The sequence below is a fragment of the Pogoniulus pusillus genome, chromosome 1 (assembly GCF_015220805.1).
Source record: "Pogoniulus pusillus isolate bPogPus1 chromosome 1, bPogPus1.pri, whole genome shotgun sequence".
In the NCBI taxonomy this organism is placed as follows: domain Eukaryota; kingdom Metazoa; phylum Chordata; class Aves; order Piciformes; family Lybiidae; genus Pogoniulus; species Pogoniulus pusillus.
The window spans coordinates 47,614,949-47,639,133 of NC_087264.1; the positions used below are offsets into that span (position 1 = coordinate 47,614,949).

The 24,185-nt window shown below is 40.7% G+C and overlaps 1 protein-coding gene across 13 annotated transcripts in view; it reads right to left on the minus strand.

Annotated features, from left to right (window-relative positions):
- The window catches only part of FOXN3 (forkhead box N3), a 233,356-nt gene that overhangs the window by 80,844 nt on the left and 128,327 nt on the right, over window positions 1–24,185 (minus strand). For all 13 annotated transcript variants that reach the window (XM_064151479.1, XM_064151459.1, XM_064151469.1 and 10 more), the window contains one exon: window positions 23,335–23,471. In XM_064151479.1, coding sequence (XP_064007549.1) covers window positions 23,335–23,471 — 137 coding nt within the window. The remainder of the gene's footprint in view (window positions 1–23,334; window positions 23,472–24,185) is intronic.

Here is a 24,185-nt window from a genome sequence, read left to right on the forward strand (position 1 = left end):
GGAGGTCACTTAGCCCAAACTGTACCGTCATGAACTAGCAGAGTGAGCACAGGACAGATGGTATCTCCTTCTGGTTGGGAACTCCTCTAACGCTTGTCAACTCTCCACTGCTTGCACTGAAGAGCTTGTATTCTTCTACTGCTCTATCAGCTCCATTTTCTACACTCAGCTGCCTGGGGACCAACAAGACTATTGCACTACAAGAGAGATTAATGCTCTACACATGGGTACATAAACATAGTTACATTCAGGAATTTATTGCTCACGTTGCAAATTTTAAGCAATAAAGGAGGATTTAAATACTGCTGCACTTCTAACACATGCATTTTGTTAAAAAGGAAACAAAAATTACATCCCTGCTAGCAGCTTTCTGGCAGTTAATATCACAATTAGCAATCACCTAGCAACAGCCAAGCTAGCTTCCTCTCCAATCAAAGAGAAAAAACCTCTGCTAACCTGGGCTAATGAACAATACATGAAAAGTATCTGGGAAGTGTGTGTTAAGGTATTTCCTGATTTTCATGAAAACTGATTACCTTAGATTTGAAATATATAAACCCATTCCTCCATTTTTTTCCTGTTCTTCCTGCAACTAACACAAGTATTCTTCAAGAGATTTATGAATTGGCAATATTAATTTTTAATTTATGAAGACTGCTCTAATATTCTGGTAATGCCTCTCTTCCCTGCAATTCCCTTGTGTTGTCTCTCTTCTTATTAGGAAGAAGTTCTTCACAGAGAGAGTGATTTCCCATTGGAATGGGCTGCCCAGGGAGGTGGTGGAGGCACCGTCCCTGGGGGTCTTCAAGAAAAGACTGGATGAGGCACTTAGTGCCATGGTCTAGTTGACTGGGTAGGGCTGGGTGCTAGGTTGGACTGGATGATCTTGGAGGTCTCTTCCAACCTGGTTGATTCTATGATTCTATGATCTCTCACTTACTGCTACACATGGGACCAAGACTTTGAGCTCCTAGATGGGAGTCTTTCCTGGTTTCCCCAGGGTGTCCAACACATTTTTTGAGTGAACAATAAAATTCTGATCTCCTGTGCACTCCAAATGGGTTTTCTATACGATGGTACTGCCAGAGGTATTGCATCTAAATTTTTATTAATGACAAAAGAGAAGTTGCTTGGGAAAGCTATTCATGAACAAAATGCCTGGAAATTAAATTTAATGCTCTTTTTTGAAGGAAGAAGTGGAAAACTGACCAAATCATTACATTCTCCAAATAGCCAAAGCCATCCATGTAAAATAATTAAGCAGGAAACAAAATGAGAAGAGGGAAAAAAAAAAAGAAAAAGAAATTAATAAAAAAGGATACCAAAAAACCCTCTTGAATTTCCAGAAAGAGTGATAAAAAAATGTAATTCTTAATGTCAATAAAAAGGTGGCCATGTGTCCTTTGGAGCCTATCAGTGACTCTGCTGTGGTGATCAAAGGATACCTTTCACTACTGATGTGATGTATGAGGCCTTCTTGATCCCTTGGTGAGATTCCACAGCTTTCAGCCAGAATTTTGTTCTCTGCTGAGAGCTGATCGTATATTTATGGACAACAAGAGAGAGTTTGTTCTTTAGATAAATTAAAACATCACTGTGCTTTACAGGCTTGTTTTTAAGAGAGATGGATAGTTGATGTATGCCAGCCACGGTGCAAAATGCACATTTCTTACTAATAGGTGTTTAAATATCTTAACACATTTGTTGCAAACACATTATAATCCTAGGCTGAATACTGAAATAGGAGAAAGTTCAGATGTATTTGAAAGTTCCTGGTGAGACAGCTGCTGCATGTTACTTTTAATTAATAGAAGAACTGTCTCCATTAGGAGTTTGGAAATGTCAGCTATCAGCCTTCAGGTCTAATTCTGCCTCTACCATTGAATCACAAAGTGACTTCGGGCAAGTCAAATGACTTTCCTTTCTTTCTTGGTTTTATTTTTCTTCCTTTGTGTTAAGAACAGAAAGAAGTTCTTACTGACGTAGTCTACATGTATTTGTGAGGAATAAAGACTTGTTAAGTAACAACACAAGAGGTGAGGAAATAGTCTTTTGAAGCACATGTAGTTAAAGAAAGAATTACACAGCTTGCTTCTAGAACATGGGCTGTTATTTGTTGCTGCAGTCTTTATTTTAAAGTAAGGAAAGCCACTGCAGATTACTCCACATGTTCTATTTCTCCTTATTTTACAAGTGCTGATGAGTCCTCAACTGACTATCCCTGGATGAAAAACTGGTGGTCATCAGGACGGGAAAACTTCCAAGGCACGTAAAACTGCCTATGTGCTACGGATCGTGTCTCTGCCAGCTCATGCAGGCACCTGAGACCACAGAGGACTGTCATCTGCTTTGGGCCCTAGCATCATCAAACACTGGCATGGCCAGTGGAGAAAACGTTTGACTTTCTTCTATTCCAAATCACCAATGGAACACTCCTGATTTCTGATGGTAGGCTTTGTTTGCTGCAAAAATGAGTGATGAGGATGAAGAGATTTGTTTCTGTTTTGGTTTTACTTGATTAGAATTGTACTGAAAGAAAAAAACCCACACATCTCAGGTTCCAGAAAAAAAATGGGTCCTAGCAATTGCCTGTATCTAGGCTCACTTTCACCTTGATGTTAAGAGTCAGCTCTGATAGTTAATGTCACAGCACAGACAAAGCTCTGGAGAAATTCCATGCCAACCACTCGAACCACAGTGCAACTGCAGAGCTGCCACCCAGGCACAAACTGTAAAACTCTACTAACAGAAGCATTTCTCCAAAATTGAAGTGGAATTAACTTTTTAAAAGCCCAGGGTTATTCAGTTGACTACTGTTATTCTAGTCTTATACTCTCCATTTATTATTTTTGCAGAACTTCAAACAGTTTTGCTCGCACTCTTGTCTGGACTTCATAAATATTTTCTACATGAGGCTCCCATTCACATTTCTAACCACAGTTTAACCATGACCTGCCCATCAATTTGACTCGTGATTAAGGACATGCACCTATCAGCTAGAACAGCTTGTCACTCATTAGTGAGAACATGCTGCTTGTTAACTTTACAGACATCAACATACCTTAACCACACACAAAGTTATAAATACCTGCATATTCAAGAGGGCAAATCTGATCTCTCATGAAAGTGAAATAAATGGGAGAAAGAAAGGGGAGGCCTTTAAGTTCAAGCCACCCCCCTAAATGCTTCATGTTGCTTGCAGAAATTCTGTTTTATTTGGTATGCTGCAATTCTCCATTTCACCAATTTGAGTACTAAGGAAACTCTCAACTAAGCATGACCCATAGGCTGCTGCCAGTATGAACTCCCCTCTACCACTTCTCAGAGCTGAGGTGCTTACCAGTTGAAATTTTCCATACTTGGCCCTTCTCATTAATCTTGAATGAATGTGGTTCAGATAATTCAGAACTAATCTGGCTTCTGGAATTACAGCAGCAGAGGACAAAACAAATGTTTAACCTCCCCCCTGGAACATTTAACCTCTCCCAGATGCTGAGGATATTTTTCCCTGGGAAGCTTAATGTGCTTATAGACTTTGCAGCACTGCTGCAGAGGAGCATGCAGAGATTTGCAGTCATTGGGCCACACATCAAACTGCTTGAAGCATACGCCTGAAAGTTACATAAAAGCAGAAAACATGATGACAATAATAATAAAACAGAAGTCAAGTACTCACATACTTGGAAAGCCCCAATTACATTTTCTGATTATCTCAATTCTACCTTCTCAAGCATATCAACTACACGAGTCCTGCTCTCAATGGTCACACTTATTCCACAGAAGATTAGTGTCTGATCATACTGTGCAGTGTGCAAGGTGCATAAAAGATCAATTGCAGAGAGTCTGTGGGTGCTTCTATCACCAACACAAAAGTTTAACGTGTAAATATCAAGTTATCCTTAGAGAGACACTTTTAGAAACAAACTGCTATGAAGTAACAAATTTAGCATCAAAGTTTGTCAGTTTGCATTCATTCACAATCCTGTCATTACTCTGTCTGAAACACTCAGAAATGTATTTTACAGATGGGGAAGGAAACGACCAACACATACATACACCTACCACCACACTTGCAGTCTGGGTCTACAGATGCAGCAAGAAGTTAGAGAATGCAGAACCTTTTGCATTCAGAAGATTCACCTAGATCAATCCTCCCCCCTATAGAGCCACAGAGATAGCATTTCCATTCAAGGCAAGAAAAACGTAGCCACAGAGTTAATTATGCATCTTCAATAGACCTAGTAAACTGTAGCAGACATGAACTGGCCCCCAGATGCCCTGTCCCTCAGCTCCAGGCTCCTCTTAACAACCCACAATGCTATTGTCTTAGGGCTCTGCATCATTGACTGACATCAGTTGCACCTAAAAGAGTTCAGTGCTTGTCCTGAACGGATCCCAAATATCTCAGGCTAGATGGTGAGGCAATTAAAAGTAAACATATAGTATGTCCTCCACTATATAGTAAATTTAAAGCAAATAGAACAAATTTGACTAAATTCATCCCATCAGCCCAATCCAGGCATGGAGAGGAATTTTCCATGTATTCCAGGAAAACCTTCAATTCAACTAAGCCTCAAATTCAAAAAGCAGAGTGGGTGAGACTCCAAAGGTTATTTACACTGCAGAACTCTACTCCCTTTTTACAGCCTCTGCCAAAACGAACAAACTCCATTTAACTGCGGTTGGGAATTGCACATGATCTGTAGTTCTTTGGTCTTCACAATGAGACTGCTCCTAGTTGTTTTCACAGTATCAATGAGCACAACATCCAAATCTTAGTATTGTTTACTTAAGATTTTCAAAGCAGAGCTATGAAATAATGAGCTTCACACATTCTGCAAACCTAACTGTAAACAAATACTCAGGGGACTTCATTCTGACACATTGTAAAATTACCTTTAGCTACTGTCATCTTAGCAGAGAAGTAAACCTCCCACCTACAATGGAAAATAAAACTCAGTACTCTCTAATTCTTACCTCTCCAAACAACTCTTCACCCTGTTGAGAATACTAACATTGTACTTAGTAATATTTGATGATTTACTCAAGTTACAATAACACCTGAATGAAGGAACCCTCTAAGTAAAAGAAAAGCTCATCTTCCCATACTTGCTAATGAGAGGTCATACTTCTACTTTTAAGGCAGCAATTCTTCATGTGACTGATGTAGCTGTACCTTTCAGCTACTGTCTTCCAGTACTGTTACTGCAAAAAACGTCATCTTCCATGCTGGAATCTATAATGTGGTCTAACTTTGCTGTTTCTCCTCAGCTGTTTCTGCAGAAATTGGATGCAACTCAGTCAAACAAGGCTTAAACACTATGGGATTTGCAACAGAATGCAGAGGTGTAGAAACAAAATCTGTATAATAAAAGTTGAAGATGCAGAGGCACATGGTTTTGAAATGAGATACTGGTTTCTGTGTCTCTGGTCTGTTTCCTTCTACTTCACTTATTTATGTTCACTGTTTCCACAGAGAACATCTAAACAGTAATTTGGCAATAACTTCATGCCAAAACACAAAAGCATCTAGGGTGTTCACTCTCTCTTGATAAAGCTCAAGAAATTTAAAGACAATTCAGCAGTTCTCTGTGCTTCTCACTGAATAGATCTAATTTAACAGGTAGCAGAGGAGACAACAAGCTCTCTCCTTGACAAACCAAGAGAGTTCTAGGAGTTCCATCTGCTGGTGGGCAACCCCAAACCACTAACAAAGAGTACAATCTCTGCAAGCAGCAAAAAGAGCTGCGAGGGATGGGTGTCAGATCTGTCAAATACTGTGCAATTCTCCTTCCAGTTGGATCAGTATCTGCCATGGGGTTGCAAGAATTCCTCATTAGTATTAACTAGCAAAAATATGTTCATGAGTGTATATGCACTCTCCCTCTATCTTTGTAATTATTCCCTGGAGAAAAGCTGTTCCTTGGATCACCTCAAATATAGAAAATCAATGAGTTAGATTACAGGAAACAATTAATCATGGTTCAGTGGTGTTTAGAAAGAGACACTGACATCCCGACATACCCAGATTATATGTGAGCTCTCTAAAGCAGCAAATCACAGAAAGTAAGAAACTATGCTTTTCAAACATCAAATGACCTCAAGCATGCTCTTTCTAGTGAAATGATACTAATCAGTTGCAAAATGAATGAGACATAACCTTTTAAAGAGGCAATTAATTTATAGCTCACCCGTTTACCACAGCCAATTAAGCAGAAATATTTTCTTCATGTGTTAGTGTAACTTCTGACAAATCATGGGGGGTAAAAATGGAACAAATGACTTTGCCACACCACTCTAGTTAATTTTCATGACTATCAATGAAGCCACCAACAAGTCTCATTTTCCAGTGTCATGTATCGTGCATCACCATATTTTCCAGCCAACACATGCAGGACTGGGAGTAAACAGTCACATATTGGAAAGCAGCAAGCCCAGCCATGGCAGCACTGAACCATTCAGACAGCTGCCTCTGTTAGGTGCAGTGACTATCACCTGTAATTCTCAGTTCAGCTGGAACATGCTCAACTAGCAAGTCCCTGCACTTAAATTTTAGATCATAGAGAAACATGACTTGAAGTAAAGCGGGACTTGCATGTCATCAGCAGAAACTGTTGTCATCTCACTGCACTCTGGATCCTTTTCAAAACTATTTTTCTGCCCTATTCTTAAGAGGACTTGCCAGTACTTGTTTAAACTGTTTCCTCCTCCGCACTAGTTTCTCTGCTGAACCCCATTTGGATTTTATTACTGTCTTTATTCTTTTTCAGAAAGTTTATGGCTATTTTGTAAGCCCTTTAGCATCTCAGCATGGAAGAACTTCACAACTAAAGCCTTATTAAAGCTTACATTTACACAAGTCCCTTAAACAGGATGAGAGGTTGTGTTTCTTCATCAATTTCCATGGAAACTACTGAAAGGTTCATCTCTTGATCTCTCTCCCTCTTTTCTTGCAGGGACCCTGGAATAGCTTGTGAAGGCTAGAAAGCAGCAAGTAAGTTTCACTAGATTATATGAGAGCAGTGTAATAGAATAAAGAACAAAGTGGAAAAAAAATTCGCATTTAACAAGTGTTTTAGATGGGAATTAAAATACTCATTTATAAAAGAAGTCCAAAGAGAACAACTCAGCTCAACGAGCAGTATGCAGAATGTCCTATTTTAATGGTTTTCTCTAAGGAAAAAGGGTCTCCTCTGTTAAAAGAGAGTTTTTTTCTCAGAGTATACAATAGTTTGAGTGGCAAGATGATGCCTGCTAAGCTCTCAATGCCACACTGGAGGACAGCTTTAAGCATTTGCCTTTGAAAGCAGGTTTAACAAAGATTCTTGTGAAATGCAGTAGCAAGGGAAATCAAGAGCATGGCAGAACTCACTATTCCTTCATGCTGACAAACTCCTCTAAACTTGTGGGCACAGCAAACTGAAAGCCAGGCTTTCAAACCTGCCTATGTAAGTTTTACAGTGAGAAACTCCACTAAAAAAGAAAGGAAAAAAACCCTGATAATAGATACATTCATGATCCCTCCACACCTTATGAGTCTAAGCCACTCTAAAAGAAACAACTTCCCTCTTGGAAAGGGCAGAGAGAGAGTCACCATTTCACACAGTCTTTGACAAATAGACTAAACCACAACATTTCCTATTAAACCCACAATGTCTGTAATTCTATTCAGTAATCCTCCTTCTGTAAGCAGAGGCAGTGAAAGACCTCTCTTTGTTATCTTCAAGCAAATTCCAGTCTTCAGCCCCAGACACACTTACTGTTATGTGCATGTGTATCATGGTCTCAACAGGGCAAAAAGGCTTAGTGCCTGCTGCCCTCCCAGAGGAAGGGACGCACACCATTACAACACCCGCAGAGGAGGTGCTTTTAGTTGAAGTGGGAACTACCTGATTTGCATCTCTGAGCAGGTAAACAAAAACTGGTACTGTAACTCATCTGTAGGATGAGCAGTGAAAGAGTGACTTCTGTGCTGGTCTCATAGTAACCACCAGGAAAAAAGTTTCCTCAGAGGAAAAAAAGGAAGTTCAATGTGGCTCCTTTCCTTGGCTCCCTTCCTAAAGAATTCAAATAAGCTTCCCTAAAACAGCAGACCTTTTGATGAGGCTTTCCCCTCTGTTTTTATTTGTTTGTTAAAAAAACTTTGATTTTGCAGGAAGCACTAAGAAATGCAACTGGGGATCAACTTTAAGAACTGGATTGTGACACCAACTCCAGCGAAACTGCTGAATTATTTCCCTAACAAAAGAAAGGCACTTTTAGGTCCTATAATCTCATCTCAAATCCTTTTACCAACTCCTTACTCTTTTTGGCCTTGAAATTGCAATCCTCTTTCAGGACTAATCTTGGGACTAATTGGTGCACTCCAGTTTCTCTTGCCATTTCGTCCCCCTCTCTCCTGTATTGTTCAAGTGCTGAAAAGGACAGTGGGCTGGGGCTCAGTGCCCCTGTAATGAATTTGTTCCTGCAGAATAACTGTTAATAATTAGCAGGAAGCATTTTGTCTTTAAACTGAACAGCATAAGCAGCCAGATTTTACAGAGCCAAAGAACTGTTGCTCAAATTGCTCCGCAACTTTGCAGGCAATCTGCAGCACGTGGAGGGCTGGGTGGCGTGAAGGTGCCATGCCTGGCCCAAGCCCTGTTAGACAAGCACACAACTCAGCACAGGCATTTTCCAGAGCTCCACTAGCAGCAGGAAGGAGGAGGGAAACGAGGAAGTGCTCAACACATCTCACTTCCAGCACTGCAGCAAGGCTGCTGTTGAGGAATGCACCAATGTGAGGGGTCTGAGCACAGAGAAGAGACAGCCTTTCTTTCATGAAATATTGCAGAATACAATTCCCTGGAGGACAACAAGCAAAGAGGAGACTTACGAAAGCTAATGACTGTATTTGCAGGTAGTGCCAAAAAAGGAACAATGACTTCTCTTACCAATGGACTCTTAATGTTGACCATTTCCCAGCCAGACTTGGAAGCAAAATTAATTCTGTAATTGGAAACTTCAATCTAGCAAATGCATTAAAACAAACCTGCAAAAGTCTATGTCCAACAGACATTTGTTCCCACTAAACCAAAGACTAACCCTGAGCTTTGATTCAGGCAAAAGCTTCAAAAGATTTTCAAGTTGGTAGGATTGCATCATCAAAAGTCCACATAAAGTTTTAACACTTAGATATTGCACAGTGTCTTTATTGTTTTGAAGCTGAAGGCTAGCACAAGAAACTCAGTCTGATGAGTTGCATTGCTTCCATCATACCTTGAAGGAGTGCTACAGAGTTTAAGTGCATTTGTGACTACATATACACCCTCACTCACTACTGCACACCTGTGAAGAATCAGAGAATGGTAGGGGCTGGAAGGGACCTCAAAAGATCATCTAGTACAATCCCCTCCTGCTAGAGCAAGTCACACAGGAACACATCCAGGCAGGTTTCAATGTCTGCAGTGAAGGAGACTCCACAACCTCTCTGGGCAGCCTGTTTCAGTGCTCTGTCACTCTCACAGTGAGAAAGTTTTTCCTTGTGTTCATGTGGAACCTTCCTATGCTACAGCTTGCAACCATTGCCCCTTGTCCTATCACTGGACATCACCGAGAAGAGCCTTGCTCCATCCTCCTGACAGTTGTCCTTCCCGTATTTATAAACATTAGTGAGGTCACTAATCAGTCTCCTCTTCTCCAAGCTAAAGAGACCCAGCTCCCCCAGTCCTTCCTCAGAAGGGAGACATATTCCACTCATTTTAAGTATCTGCAAACAGCTATGATTTCATTAAGAAATGAAAAAGACAACACTTGCCTCACTGTCTTGAGAGATCAACTCTTCATGTGAAGCATCCTAAGAGATGGCTTGTCAGGTGCTGAGACTCTACAGAAGCCAGCGTACAAGGCATAAGGTTTCACTAGATTCAGTGAACCTACTGTTAAAGAGACAAGAGGCAACACCAGTGTTGCTGTGTAAGAAGGCATGTTTCTGGCACATGCAGCCAGCACCTGGCTGTCACTGGGAAAAAAGGCACATCTATTAATGCAAGTATCCTCTAGAAATGGCGTGGGTACACAACAGTCACGCAGTAGGAACTTGTCATTCATCTCCAGTCACATGTTCGAACACAGAGATGACTTTATTGATGGTTTTCATCTGCACCATAGCTTGAGATCAGGCTGTGTTTTGGTGGCTTTTGAATTCAGATGGGTAAGAAGTATGCTTAGCTCTGTACAAATTACCATTCTCTGACTGTTAGGTTCCCTCACCACTAGAACAAGTTCATTTTAATTCTCCATCTCTTGAAAATGCTGTCCACAAACCTTGTGCTCAGGATCCATTGCTTATTTCTGTTTGCCTTTGCATTAAATATTTCAGGCAGAGGACTCTCCTCAGGTCATCCAATTCAGCTTTCTGCCAACAGAAAACTCCTTCTTGTAGTCAATTTTCTACGATTTTATTGAGTCTGCTTTTCAGCACTCTACCAGATGGATCTCAGACCGTTTCCTTTAAAAGATTAATTCAGTCTAATAAGTTCATTATTTGCGCCTGGTCAGCGACCAAAGAAAGATAAGCCAGAGTCTATCTGCTTGAGTTTTTCACTCAAGTATCAATGTTCACAAGAGCAATACAACAGAGCCAGAGACTTCCCTGTGAAAATAGAGCATCTGCATTAGTAGAGGACTATCGTTAATTGGTTTATAGCATCAAAACAACCTCTCTTTTTCTATGTTCAGTTCAACAACTGAAGTTAGAAGAAAACCAGTGAAGATCAGCTCCTGTTACCAGTCCTGCCCAGGCTGGAGTCCCTGGGTACAGTTTGCCTGATTTGGTGCCATCCAATGCAGACTGCTCTACTGCTGCTGCATTAGAATGACTGCTGAACTGTGCTATGTAAATTACCCTCTCTTACTAAGCTTGGGAAGACTGAGGAATCATTCAGATTAGGTGCATTACCTCTCTGCTGCTTTATCTGGCACTGGAAAACATTTCTATAGTATGTAAGTGACTTAAGAACACAGGCTTGCAAATCAAGAAACCTTCAAAGCAGATCTGAGACACTCATCTGCCAGAACACACCTGAGTCAACACATAGCACAACGATGCCTCAGAAGCACAGAAACATTCTGGTTGGAAAACACCCTCAGGATCGTCAAGTCCAACCATTATCCCTACTCTACGAAATTATATGCTCAAGCACTTGAGCAAACGATTTTTAAACTCAACCACCTCCCTGGGCAGTCCATTCCACTGCCTGACCACTCTTGCTGTGAAAAAATGTTTCCTAATGCCCAGTCTAAACCTACCCAGTCACAGCTTAAGGCCATTCCCTTTTGTTCTATCACCATTTACCTGTGAGAAGAGACCAGCAGTCTCTCCACAAAGTCCTTTCAGGTAGCTGTAGACAGTGATGAGGTCACCCCTCTGTCCTCTTCTTCAAACTCAAGAGCTCCAGCTCCCTCAGTCCATGCTCATTTGTGCAGAAAAGCTGATTTGGGAGCCAGACACAGCATAATTCAACTAGCACAGTCCTGTGCTAACTAGCCTCATCAAGGTTATGGGTCAAAGAATGGTTTGGTTGGAAGGGACCTTAAAGATCATCTAGTTCCAATCCCACTGCTGTGGGCAGGGACATTTCCTGCTAGACCAACTTGTTCAAGACCCCACCCAACCTGGCTTTGAACATTTCCAGGGTTGGAGTCATCTCTGGGCAACTGAAACATCTCAGTGCCTCACCACTCTCATGCGGAAGGTTTTTTCCCCCAATGTCTAATTCAAATCTAGTTTCTTCCAGTTTGAAGGCAGCCCCCCAGCCTGTCATGAGATACCTTTGCAGAAAGTTCTACAGCTGGCCTATAGGCCCACTTCAAATACTGAAAGGCTGATGTAGGATCTCCCCAGAGCCTTCTCAAACAACCCCAGCCCTCTCAGCCTGTCTTCACAGGAGATGTTCTAGCCCTCTGATCACATTCATTGCCCTTCTTTCATTGTTCAAGGATGTATTTTCTCTGTTAGGAATTCTTTAAGAAGCCCTCATCATTCCCTGACAAGCCCTAATCTTTGGAAAAAGTAACCACAGCAAAACACATCACTGGGATCCCCTTTACAGTACAATGACACAAGTGCCTCCGTCACCACAATTGAGACAACAGTTTGCTTTTGTACAAGGGCAGCACTTGCATCTTAAAATAACTTTTAAAAAGCAAAACCAAAGAAAATACAAAAAGAAGGAAAAAAATCCCACAAAATAAAAACAAATACCAAAACCAACCCTCTGCTGAGCAATCAGAAGACACTGATCCCAGGGTTCTTAGGCAGCTGTTTGAGACCTAGTCTGGAGGCTGCTGCATGCCACTGTCACGTGTATGGTTACAGCTCAAATATGCTTTTGTTGTCTCAGACTAGCCAAAGGGCAAACTCAGTGGCAAATCCAAACAGCTTGTGAAAAGTTTCATCTGCCAGTTTTGGGGGGTTTTAACTTATCAGATGGCAACTGTTAATGGGATTTTCAACTGTAGTGCCTGAGAGTACCACCCACAGAGTGATAGCCACTCTTCTCGAGGGCATCTCATACCCTTTGTAGCAAATTGAGGGTGGCAAATGGGCACAGAAACAGGAAAAAATTAACTGCAGCATGATCAACACAAACCAAACTCCAAAAGCTATTGTTCATTTATCATTACAAAAGAGAGAGCTCATCAGTACAACCTGTTTTCAAAGAAAGATTTTGATGGTAACATACCCAGGGAGCAAAAAAACATCATGGAATAAATGTATTTGTATAAAGTTTTCCATGTACATCACGTTATGCTTGCAAGTTGCAAAATAAAAGCTGGCTGCTGCAGAAGCTTTGTTTGTTATTAATTCCCTTAAGTTTAGAAAATTATTTCATCATAATTAATGGTTTTCCTTTTATAATCTCATGAGTCTTCATCTCTCGTATGCAAAACAGCTAACAAGAGAATTATTCTTCATATAGAGAAGGAACTCCAATTAATAGACATCTTAAATACTTGGGGAGTTACTAAGAATTTTGCCATTGATCAGACAGCAGCCTAAGGGGAAAAAAAAGGTCCTTTAAGGCAAGTTACATAATTGAAAGTAACCCAATTTATTTTTATTTACATTTTTTTCTCCACTTTCTGATCCAGGTTAAACATAAAAAGTAATGATGCCAAATTTGCTAAATGTGTATCTCTTTGTCATATACTTTTACTGGAACCTGCATTCTGCAGTGACATTGTGTCTTAAAAAACTACATCATCACCACACTAACACAAGATAAAATCCAGACTTATATATGCTTCTAAACATTAAAGAATCAAAAAAGAGTTTGTTCTGAGCATCTTAGGTTTTCAAATAAACTTTAGCAAGTTCTCCATCAAGCCTGTAACTGCTATTTGAATAGAACTTCTTTTGGAAGGATATATAATGAAACCCTGACAAAAATAGTTACAGGGAAAAATAAAGGCAATGAGAGGCATAGAGGTCTGCAATATTTATATTAACCAGGCACAAAACACAGAGAACCCATCAGTGAGGCTGAAAACTGTGGCATAGAGAACAACTGGAAACAGCAGTCAGGTATAAGGGACTATATACAAAAAATGTGAAAAATCACCAGCTGCAGAAAGTTGGACACTGACTGCTATCTTTGAAAAGGGCAGAATCATAAACTACACTTATTCCACTTCCACAAATAAAAGCCCACGTAGTATGGACTGCAATACCTAAAATATATCATATAAGCTAATGAAAAGAAAACGTAACAAGTGCACTCATCCTGCAGTAAGCCAGGAAAGAAATACATTTACATTTCTATTAGTGAGACCCATTGGCTATGCAATTTTGGAAGCTTTAAGAGCAGAGCAATGAGTAATTACCCTACACAACTGAAGCATACACATGAGCCCTCAGAGCAAAATAGTGGCAATTAAAAGGAGATTGCCAACAAAGTAGAAATAAGTCGAGATGAAGAGAAAGGAAAGATCTTTCATAAATCTCTGATCTACCCTCACACGGAGGTGGAAACAATGCTCCTTTGTAAACAGAGAGTTGTACACAACCCAACCAGCTTCACCTTAAGCAGCAGCTTTACCCTACCAGTGTTCCTCTTCTGGTTTCCACAAGTCATTCATCAAGAAAATGAACTCCTCTAATGTGCTTGCTAGTCAAACTGTCTGCACAAACCCACTTCAGGCTAGCTGTCTCAAGCAATTCTGCTATCACTGTTGCTCTGAGTACTTACTCTTTTGTAATGAAAATAGGTCACCTGCAGTAAACCAGTACATTTTGTTTCTAAGTGCAAAAGACAGCAGCTTCCCTGGCAGCCAGGCTGCCTTTTGACATAAAAAAGTATACTGTATATGCATATACCTGCGCACTGAGACCCCTGAGGTTTGCACATTTATCACTAAAACTGCATGCAGTCATAGGGTAAAAAAGCCCCAGAAGCAAAGCAAGGTGTCTTAGCAAATTATTACAAGATGAAAACCATAAAGTTGAACTTCAAAATCAAGTGTAAAAAACGTTTCAGAATGAAAAAAAACAAAACCCCAAACCTCTATGCTTTTTATTCCAAAAGCTCACAATAAGATATTTTAATACCATTTAAGGCCATTCCATTTTTATTCCTCTGAGGCATGGATATTCCTGTAAAAGGAAACAACTCTATCAAAATAGTTTTACTCTTTCAAATCCCAGTTCTATCAAAACAGTAAGAATGTCACTTTTACATAGTATGATCATACAGAAGACAGATTCACACACATTAAAAACTGCATGAAACAGAAATCCAGGTATGATGGTGATCAAGGGAGTTACAAAAGCAGAACAAACACTGTCAGCAATCATGACCTGCTTAAGGCAACTCTAACCCTGAGCTGAACTTTCATGACATTAGAAGCCATAATCATAATTCAAGTGTTCAAATATCAACAAAAAAAAGTATCCCCAAATTTGCTTTCTTCAAACAAACAAATTAAACTCCACCTTCTGCAGAAAACATAAGAAGCTATATATAGATACTACACTACTGGTAAACAGTATACTGTATATGCACGTAGGTATACGATGGGATACTGTAAGTATCCCAGAAAAAGTGTGCTGGCTAATAAAGATTCAGAAAGTCTCATCTGTTGAAACTTGTTTTCATCTTTTTAATCTGAGAATAAAACTAAAGAAACAGTTTCAAGGAGAATTAACTCTTGGCTTAAGATTCAGGGCCTTTAGGATTTTAAAAACTCATTTGCAGAAAGACTGATGGATATTTGAGAAATAATCTGAGGGCAGGTACACAGGCAGGGATTCCAGGCACCTAACACAGGCATGAAATACAACTGTATTTATAACTACGTGTATAAAATGACTGGAAACACTACTGAGACAGAAGTTGCCTAGTACACAGACGCCCTCTATGACAGGGTGGCATGGAAACCAGAGAGGGTGTTTTTTAGGATAAAGACAAGCTGGCCTATGAAATCTGAAGGCCAGTGTATCCTTCCCTGAAGCTCAAGATCTCATTACCTGCTGTCAGCTGGCCCACAGCCCAGGCTGAGGGTTAGTATTTTACCCCTTGATGATTAACCCAAGACCCAGTGGTCCACCTATATCACATGGACCTCACCTCATGAGGACTTTACAGTCACACCACGAGCAGCAATGAAATGAGACCATCTTATGTTCTGCTCCTTGCTAAAGTGCAAAGAAAAGTGGAAATTTGATTCTCACTGGCCATGCTCACCTCCCAGGATGTTTCTCTATGGACAACCAGTGTTTTTATAGTACATCTGTCACTTTCTGTTACAACCTGGGGAGAAGTTGGGTCATATGCAGCCAGTTCCTCCACTTCTTGGACACAGCTGGACTGCCCCCAAGATGATGAGGGGCTGCCAAGTAAGTGCTTGGCCTCTTTCCTTTGCCAAGCTATGGAACCTGTGTGCAGAACTGACATATTCAGAAGAATATTACATATGGAACAAATAATTTAACAAATACTGAGAGTGTCACATAAACAGCAAAAGCTCCCTCATATTTTAAATGTTCTCCATTCCCCAGTCTACATTCTAATTGTCTGGTTAAAAGATGAGATGCCTGTGTAGGTTTTTAAGACAGAGCTGCAATTTTTGACTATTTATTCTCTCTTCCAATCCTAATAATACTGTGATATTAGCCATTAAGTAACAGTAGAAGGCACGTTCTAAATAACCTATCTGAACTTCTAGCAGTAGGTGCTTAATTTTATTCTGACTTCCATTTTGTTTAATGATGATAACTCGAAATTCCTATCCCAGAATTACTATGCAAAAGGCCTGAACAATGCCTGTCAACACTGCATAAAGATTTGACCCTGTAGGTTTGAAACTCTTAACACCCTTGTTAGGAATGAAATTTTCAAGATGCAGTGATTGAAGGATTTGTGGTCTTTACTGTTTTGAATATGGGACTCATTAGGTTGAAAGTCTAAACTGCTACCATTTTGATGCTTCAACAGTAGTCATGTTCCATGTATTTTCATGCAGTAGTGCTGTGCCTTAATAAAAGGTTTCACTTTTTTTGCCACACCTCTGCCAGACATCTTAAACATGTACCTGGTGCCATGGTCTAGCCTTGAGCTCTGTGGTAACGGGTTGGACTTGATGATCTGTGAGGTCTCTTCCAACCCTGATGATACTGTGATACTGTAATTAAGAGGTATAATGCACAATGCCTTAAAATCATAAGAGTAGCCATTCCAGAAAAGCCACTCCTTCCCCACTATTTGGAAAAGTCTAAAATTATCATAACTTATTTTTAATTCACAGGAAATTTATTACTATTAACATGAAATTAGGAATTCTAAGAAATTCAATCTTATGACAGCGCTGCAAACAAGGTGATTTTCCTTGTACAGATTTTTTTTACTACAGGCACCAAATGAAAGAAGGCAAATAACTAAAGAAATTAGAAAACAAATTAAAAATTAACTGGAGTTCTGGAAATAACCTTTCTTGAATCCAACAGCAATAAGATATGACACACATTGATACTATTTGCAGCTTCCCAAGCCTCATGAGTCTGTTTTCAAATGCAGGAGTCAGATGATTTCCACTGCTTATTACTGCTAACAAACATGAGGCTCATTTCATCCACTGTTCATCACACAAACCTTTGCTCCCAAGTCTTAATTTTCAACTACTAAAATTTCAGTGAACTGTTACTGAATTGCCTTACAAGGATTCCCCACACGTGCAACTGGTGCAAGTTCTAATAGCGATGCAACAGCTATTAACAGGACAAAGCGTGAAAGATGGACTGAACCCTGCCAAGCAACCAAAGGAAATTTATCTCCCATGCTTTCTGCTTTTTGCTGTAACATACAGCTCATGCACTGCAAAACATGTGCCCTAACTGCACAAGAACACGCCCTGGGGACAGCAAAGAAGAGAGATGGGGTGTTGCAGAAGACAGTCTCAGAAACACAACTTCAAGTTTCTGCAGTCAGCAATTCACAGTTCTATCAATGTGGCCACTCTAACAACTCTCATAGTGCAACAGCCAGGGTTTGACAGGAACTTATGAACAAACTATCAAAATACATACCTAGGCTATTCTTTTCCCATGAACTGAAGTGGAAATATCTATGGTACCATTCCAAGCTATCTTTAGAATAAGGTAGTATTTATCTATGTAAGTCACAAAGAAGAGGAAGAAAAAAAAATAATACCACCACCATCACCACTCCCCAATAACTGGGAAGATTGTTCAACAAATGTGACTATGAATAACAATGTAAAGCAAAGGCTGGTGTTCGCTCTAAGGACAGGGATGCTCCTGGATCTAAGGAAGGGATGCTCCTTTATAGTTCTTTACTGAAAGCCTACAAACAGACAGCCAAAGCAAAGACACAACGAAATCTTTTTGTATTTGGCTAATAGGAAACAAGGCATTTGTAACATTTTGAGGGTATAGATGAGGAAAAGTTAGAAACATCTCACTTGAGCATTTATTTAATTTAGAGAGGACCACAGACATGATTAGAGGGTTGCTTTTATTTCCACCAGCTGTTCCTGCTAAGCAGAAATGTGCTGCAGAACGGATGCCTGAAACTGTCACATGAGAGGGCAGACTCAAACTTTCTGATCTCCTTTTTTCTCTCCAGGATCTGCTGTCACTTTTCCTAGTTTATCTCCCTCCCCTCTGGCTCCTTCATACTAAACTCCTTTTAAAAACGTTAAGAGCTGATCTATTTTGTTTCCTGACACTGCTCAATTATCTACTTCTCATATCACAGAAATCTACTAGTTACATAACAGGTAAGACTATGTCAGAAAACAAGTCCTGGACTGATGAAGTCCTCAAATACTTATGCACTTACAGCTTTACAGTCATCCACTCCAGCAAAATTTCTGTTTTCTTTTGTTATTCCTACCTGACAACCAGTGGAACTGATGTTCTCTAACTTTCCAGAAAGCACAAATAAAGCAACACAATCCTGGAGTACAGGTGCTATTCAAACTTGTGTTATCTGTAGTTCTGAACTACAAAAAGTCACAAAACAGAGTTCCCCGAAGACCCACTTCAACACCACACCAAGAGACAAAACTCATTCTGATGTTATTCACGATGTGTCTAGATTGATTTTTATAAAGGGGTTGTAACATGCACAGAAATTAACATTAGACTCCATGGTCAGTTTCTTTTCCTATTGAAAGAAAATCCATGAAATATAGAATTCAATACATACACTCAAACTGCAAAGGGCAACCAATCAGTTCATTTTCTATGTCACTTCCTGCAAGAAGACATCCTGCAGTGTCTTTCATTGCCTCAAAATGTTCAGTGAATGGTGAAAGGTTGATTCACCAGCTTCACCAAATGGCCTCAAAAGATCATTTCTGATCTCAATTTTAAAAGCATACAGATAAAAAGAGTACTTATGCATTATCCAGAAGAAGCTGTTTCAATAGGAAGGAACAAACCAACAAGGAGCCTAATGAAGCCTTTATGAACAGGTAGACTAAGGCAATGCAAGAAAGAAATCACTCTTCATCTCAGGCATATGTGCGATTGTATCACATAGGGCAACTTAGGACCGAGGTGTCAATGTTTGCCACTGTTTTGAAAACTACAATTAGCAAAACATACTGTAAATAAGAGAAACAGCACAACAACCTCTCAGGTGGCCAGCACCAGAAGGAGAGGACACAGCCTCAAGCTATGCCAGGGGAAATTTAGGCTGGAGGTGAGGAGAAAGTTCTTCACTGAGAGAGTCATTGGACACTGGAATGGGCTGCCCGGGGAGGTGGTGGAGTCACCGTCCCTGGAGCTGTTCAAGGCAGGATTGGAGGTGGCACTTGGTGCCATGGTCTAGCCTTGAGCTCTGTGGTAAAGGGTTGGACTTGATGATCTATGAGGTCTCTTCCAACCTTGTTGTTGTTGATACTGTGAACCCTCCACAAGTCTGTAGAGGGATCGGGTTTTCATTCACCCGTGAAACTAGTAATCTGTTATTTTACATTTCCTGACAGTTTTCAGCAAGAGGAGAAATACAATTGAGAATTAGCCCTGTGTAACACATACAGAAAAAAGGAAAATCCATTTAAGAGCTCCCTGAAGCACTACTAAAAGAAAAAAATCCTACCTACAGTAAAGAAGACATCTGCATAGTTACCTAACTGATGTTGTGTCTAGAAATATATTTTAAGGTTGATATTGGCAACATAATTGCAAATATTTAAAAAGAAACACCTTAGACTAAAGCACATTTTTTTCCACAGCAAGGAGAGCCTGATTTTTATAGTGTTGTGAACCAGTCCTAGTTCACCTCTGAAATTAATCCTAAATGACAAGATACATGCTTCACTTAAAAGAATTAGATACAAATCCAAAGGGTTTTTGGTTACTTGGCATAAGTATAGTTTTTTAAGAATACACACTCAATTAAAATGAAACAATGCACATTAATGTATTGTTCTTCTCAGAGATCATCTTCACCCTGAACTGCAGAAGTACTTCAGACATCTTAGTCTGAAGTCCTTTCTTATGTACGAACACCATGAGGTTGCCTTCTCCCCCCACAAAGATACTCTCTTCTACACATGGAACCCAAAGCAATCCAAACTAACTGGTTTGAGTCATATGTCTAACCTCAAATGATACTAGTGTCACACTGACTCAGTCATTCAGATGTGTAAAACTCCTTCATAAAAGGTCCTTCCTGTTATGTTTATGCAGGACACTCTAATGAAATTGTAAAGTTAGATTATCTGATTTAATTAACTCCGCTCGGAAAAGAAGACTTTGTCTGTTCAGTGATCATCTTGCTTGGGATATTTTTACAAAAATACATTCCTCCACTCTGTGCTCAATTCACCCTTAAGCTGCTTATGCAGATACTAAACAGAACATGTGATTCATTTGTGCATCCTTATTCTTTTAAAACATCTGATAAAGAAAAGCAATAGGTCAATTTGCCTCTGTGGAATTGCACCAACTGATCCTTATAAACCTTGTAATACCTCTGATTAATTCCCTTCCTTCCTAGAGGCAAGAGTAATATTGGGAAATTCTCTGGTTCCAGTCATACTTTATTAGTATCAGGTTATATACTATTTCATAGCTGTGGGTTTCAGTTATGTAAGATGGATAGACAGCAAAACCTCTGCCACTCAAGGATTTTTTTTAGATATGCTATCTTCACCATCAGAAAAATTTTCCCCTCAGAATTTGTAACTATAACAACACATTTTTTTGGAGATCCAAGAATGGATCTACATTTTCTATCCATTATTGAAGTCTTTGTACATATGAGAAAGAAATCACATACACATGGGATTACTGTTCTGCCAAATGCAGGGAATGTTCAGCTTCTTATCAATATATTGGAAATGTATTTGAAAAAATTATTTTGCCATGTAACTGCCAATGCATAATTAAATTAACTCATCAGTCACTGATGGTCTACACCAGCCTTGTTTTGATATTTTGCCAGTAATTGGTAGAGAACAAATAAGTATTTTAGAAAACCATAAGAAAATAATATTTTACTTGACAGTAGAACTTCTGAAATACATCCAGCTAAAAATAACAAGACTACAATTTCTTCATACAAACCCCAACCTCCTTTGGGTCCCTATTCAAGAAGCATCTGCTACTCCAGCCATACAAAACCTGTGGTTTGCAATGCAGCCATTACAAAGGAAGACTGGAAAGCGCTTAGCAGCAGAAGCAGCAGCAGCAGCAGCTTGGACACCCCCAGGTTTCCGAGGAGAACAAGTTTGATTTTGAGCCTCATATTCACAGGTATTTTGGTGGCACTTTTCCTCACTCAGAAGACAGCTTTGCCATTGCCCAGCTACATTTGGGTACTGGTGAACACAGGCAGGTTTAGAAAATGCTTACTTAAATCCTGTGCTGTTTGGCAGTTGTCAGCATGCCTCTGCTCTCCCGTACACGAAAACAGGTCATCAGGTTCTGGCCCCACGGAGGGCAGCATGACTTCTGCCCAAAGTCTGCAACTCCATAGGCATTTTTTGCCACACATAGCAAGGAAAGGAAAGCAGTGGGCCCACAGCTGTGCAGGATGCAGGGCAGACTCCCTAATACCCAGTCCCCATCCAGGGAATCTCTAATGGCTCATCCTTGCAAGCACTGCTAGCGCCAGCATTGCTGCATCACTTCCTTCTGCCTAACCTGGAAAAGTTATCTGTGAGCTCCTGCAGGCAATATTTGCCAGCACATTTCTCAGTGGTTCTGGCAAACCCAACCTGTTAAGCCAACAGTCACCTCAAATAGGAAAAAAAAAAAGCCACCTGCTCTCAACCCTGTGTCTTTGCTGGAATTATTTGCTTGAGGGGATTAGAAAGGAGCAAAATCCCTCCATTTCTGTGTCAAATGTGCATTACACTTTTACTTGACATGACAGTATTTGAATAAATCTGTATGGGCATAATTAAAACACTCTTTGAACAGAAACAATGAAGTGATGCTCTGGAAACAAGCCTTGTTTAAACACACCAATTACAATTTCAATGCCACTATTCAAATTATTTATCTGTCTTTCCGGGAAAAAAATGTACTGGTGCAATCGCTGGGGACCAGAGGAAATTTAAATGAAAGAGTCCCTTCTAAAGATGGTGCTACGGAAAATAATTTTCTAGTGCTCCACACCTCAGAGAAGGAGAGAGCTGCAGCTGCACTGCTCCAGGAATCCCCCATCGCCCGCCCGCCCGCCCGCCCGCCGCGGAACACAACCGCCGGTGCCGGTGCCTCACTCCGACAGAGCCCGGCGGCGCTGCGGTCGCTCGGCGGGACCGCCCGTCACAGCCGTCACCAGGGCAACGGCGCCCCCACGGCCGGCCCGTTCGCCAGGCAGCGCCGCGCGGCCCCGTGACGCAACGGCTCCCAGTTGCCAGGGAGACAGCTGCGTTGCCATGGCGACCATCACGCTCCTCGCGCCTCTCCCGCGCCAGCCTCGCGGCCGCGGCCCCATCCCCGTCCGCGACCCCAAGCCCGCCCCATCGGGCTCTGCGCAGGGGCTGAAACGGCTGCGGAGCATCATAATCCCGCACACGCACACCCTCCCCCACCGCAGAATCCGAACAGAGCCATCAGAGTCACTCAGTCCCGGTGGACTGTTGATCCCTGCTACGGCTGGTTAAAGACACCTTCCTGGTTTTGTGGGGTGCCATGACCGGCACTTCTGCCCTAGCTGTGGCACGCTACTAACATTTGGGAAAAGCAAAAGAAACAACTTCTGCTTCAGCAGTCGGACAAAAGCGTTTGTGTCAAAACCCTGTCTCTGCATCCCCACGTGGTGCATGGCAATTGGAGATATCTTTCTTCCTTCTCTAATATCAGCTACAAGCAACAGCCAGAAAAAAAATCAAAGGCAAAACAAATTGGAACCCTCACCCTACAACTAATTTCATGAAAGCAGGGGAAAAACTGTCTCTTACTCTCCCTCTCATCCCTCTGGGACGACCTAGAGAGCAGCACTTACGTAGGCGATGTAACCACAGCAAAGGCCACAGGGCTCGACTGGAAACCTGAGAACAGCACAGGCAGCACAAGACCCACAGCTCACCTGTGGAAAAAACCCAGCCCGTTTCTTTCAAGTGAGAGTACTGTGCTTCCATCTATGCAAAGGAGTAAGCAGATACTTCAGGGCTCTTCATCTGGTTAGATCTGTTTTAAATTCAGGTACTCTTTTGCCAAAGGGCTCAGTGGCAGGCTGCCACCAGCACTCCCGGGCCTTTTTTGCTAACACGTTTCTAAACTGCATCTCTTGATTACATTTAACATCTTACCCAAGATTCATATGTAACACTGGATGAAAACATTGAGAGTTGTAAAACGCATCTAGTTCTTACCTTTGATATGCCTGAGGAGATGTGGGAGGTGTACTGAACACATGCGAATATGGGTGATAGGGTGTCTTTTTCAAAGCCTGAATAAGATTTTGTCTATATTCTGGGTCTATACACCACAAGGACCCCTTTCCAATACTCTGCAAAGGAAAAAGAATAATAAAAAAAATCAAATATTTGATCTAATGGCACAGCCTTGTTTAGTTAGCATTACTTGTCAGGAAAAGCATTGAGTTTGGGATTTTTTTCTGAAAGAAGTGAACATAGTTTGCCTGCAAGAGACTACTGCTCCATTAATAACATATTGCCACTGTACAATTTAAATTGAACTTCTTGGGGTAAAAAAAAAACTAAGAATGAGTATTTGGTTGCTTCCCCACTCCCCACCTCCACCCTCCCTTGTTACTAGTTAATATGATTTAGTAACATCTGGTAATTTCCCCATCACCTTATACTGAAAAATAAAAAGCTACTGTTACTGCTAAATGGAAACTTGAAATAAAATTATATTATTTGTGAAAGAAGTTTTCTTTTGACATTATAATAACAAGAAATGGGGCTAAAGGAGGGGATTAAACACCCTAGGAACTGTTTTAGAAATAAAAGGACTTAATCCGTCAACTCGCACAACATCAGTGCCGACATCATACCACAAGAGGAAATCAATCACTTTTCCCACCATGGGCAAGGGGAAAAAATACCCAAACCCGACAAAACAAACTTTAAAAAAAGTCCATGGTATAATCAGTTTAAACCATTTAAGGGTGTTGTGAGAGTGTGAACAGTAACTACCCTAATTACCCTTTCTGGACACACATAGCAACACAAGCAGTCAATTTGCAATGCTAAGCCTA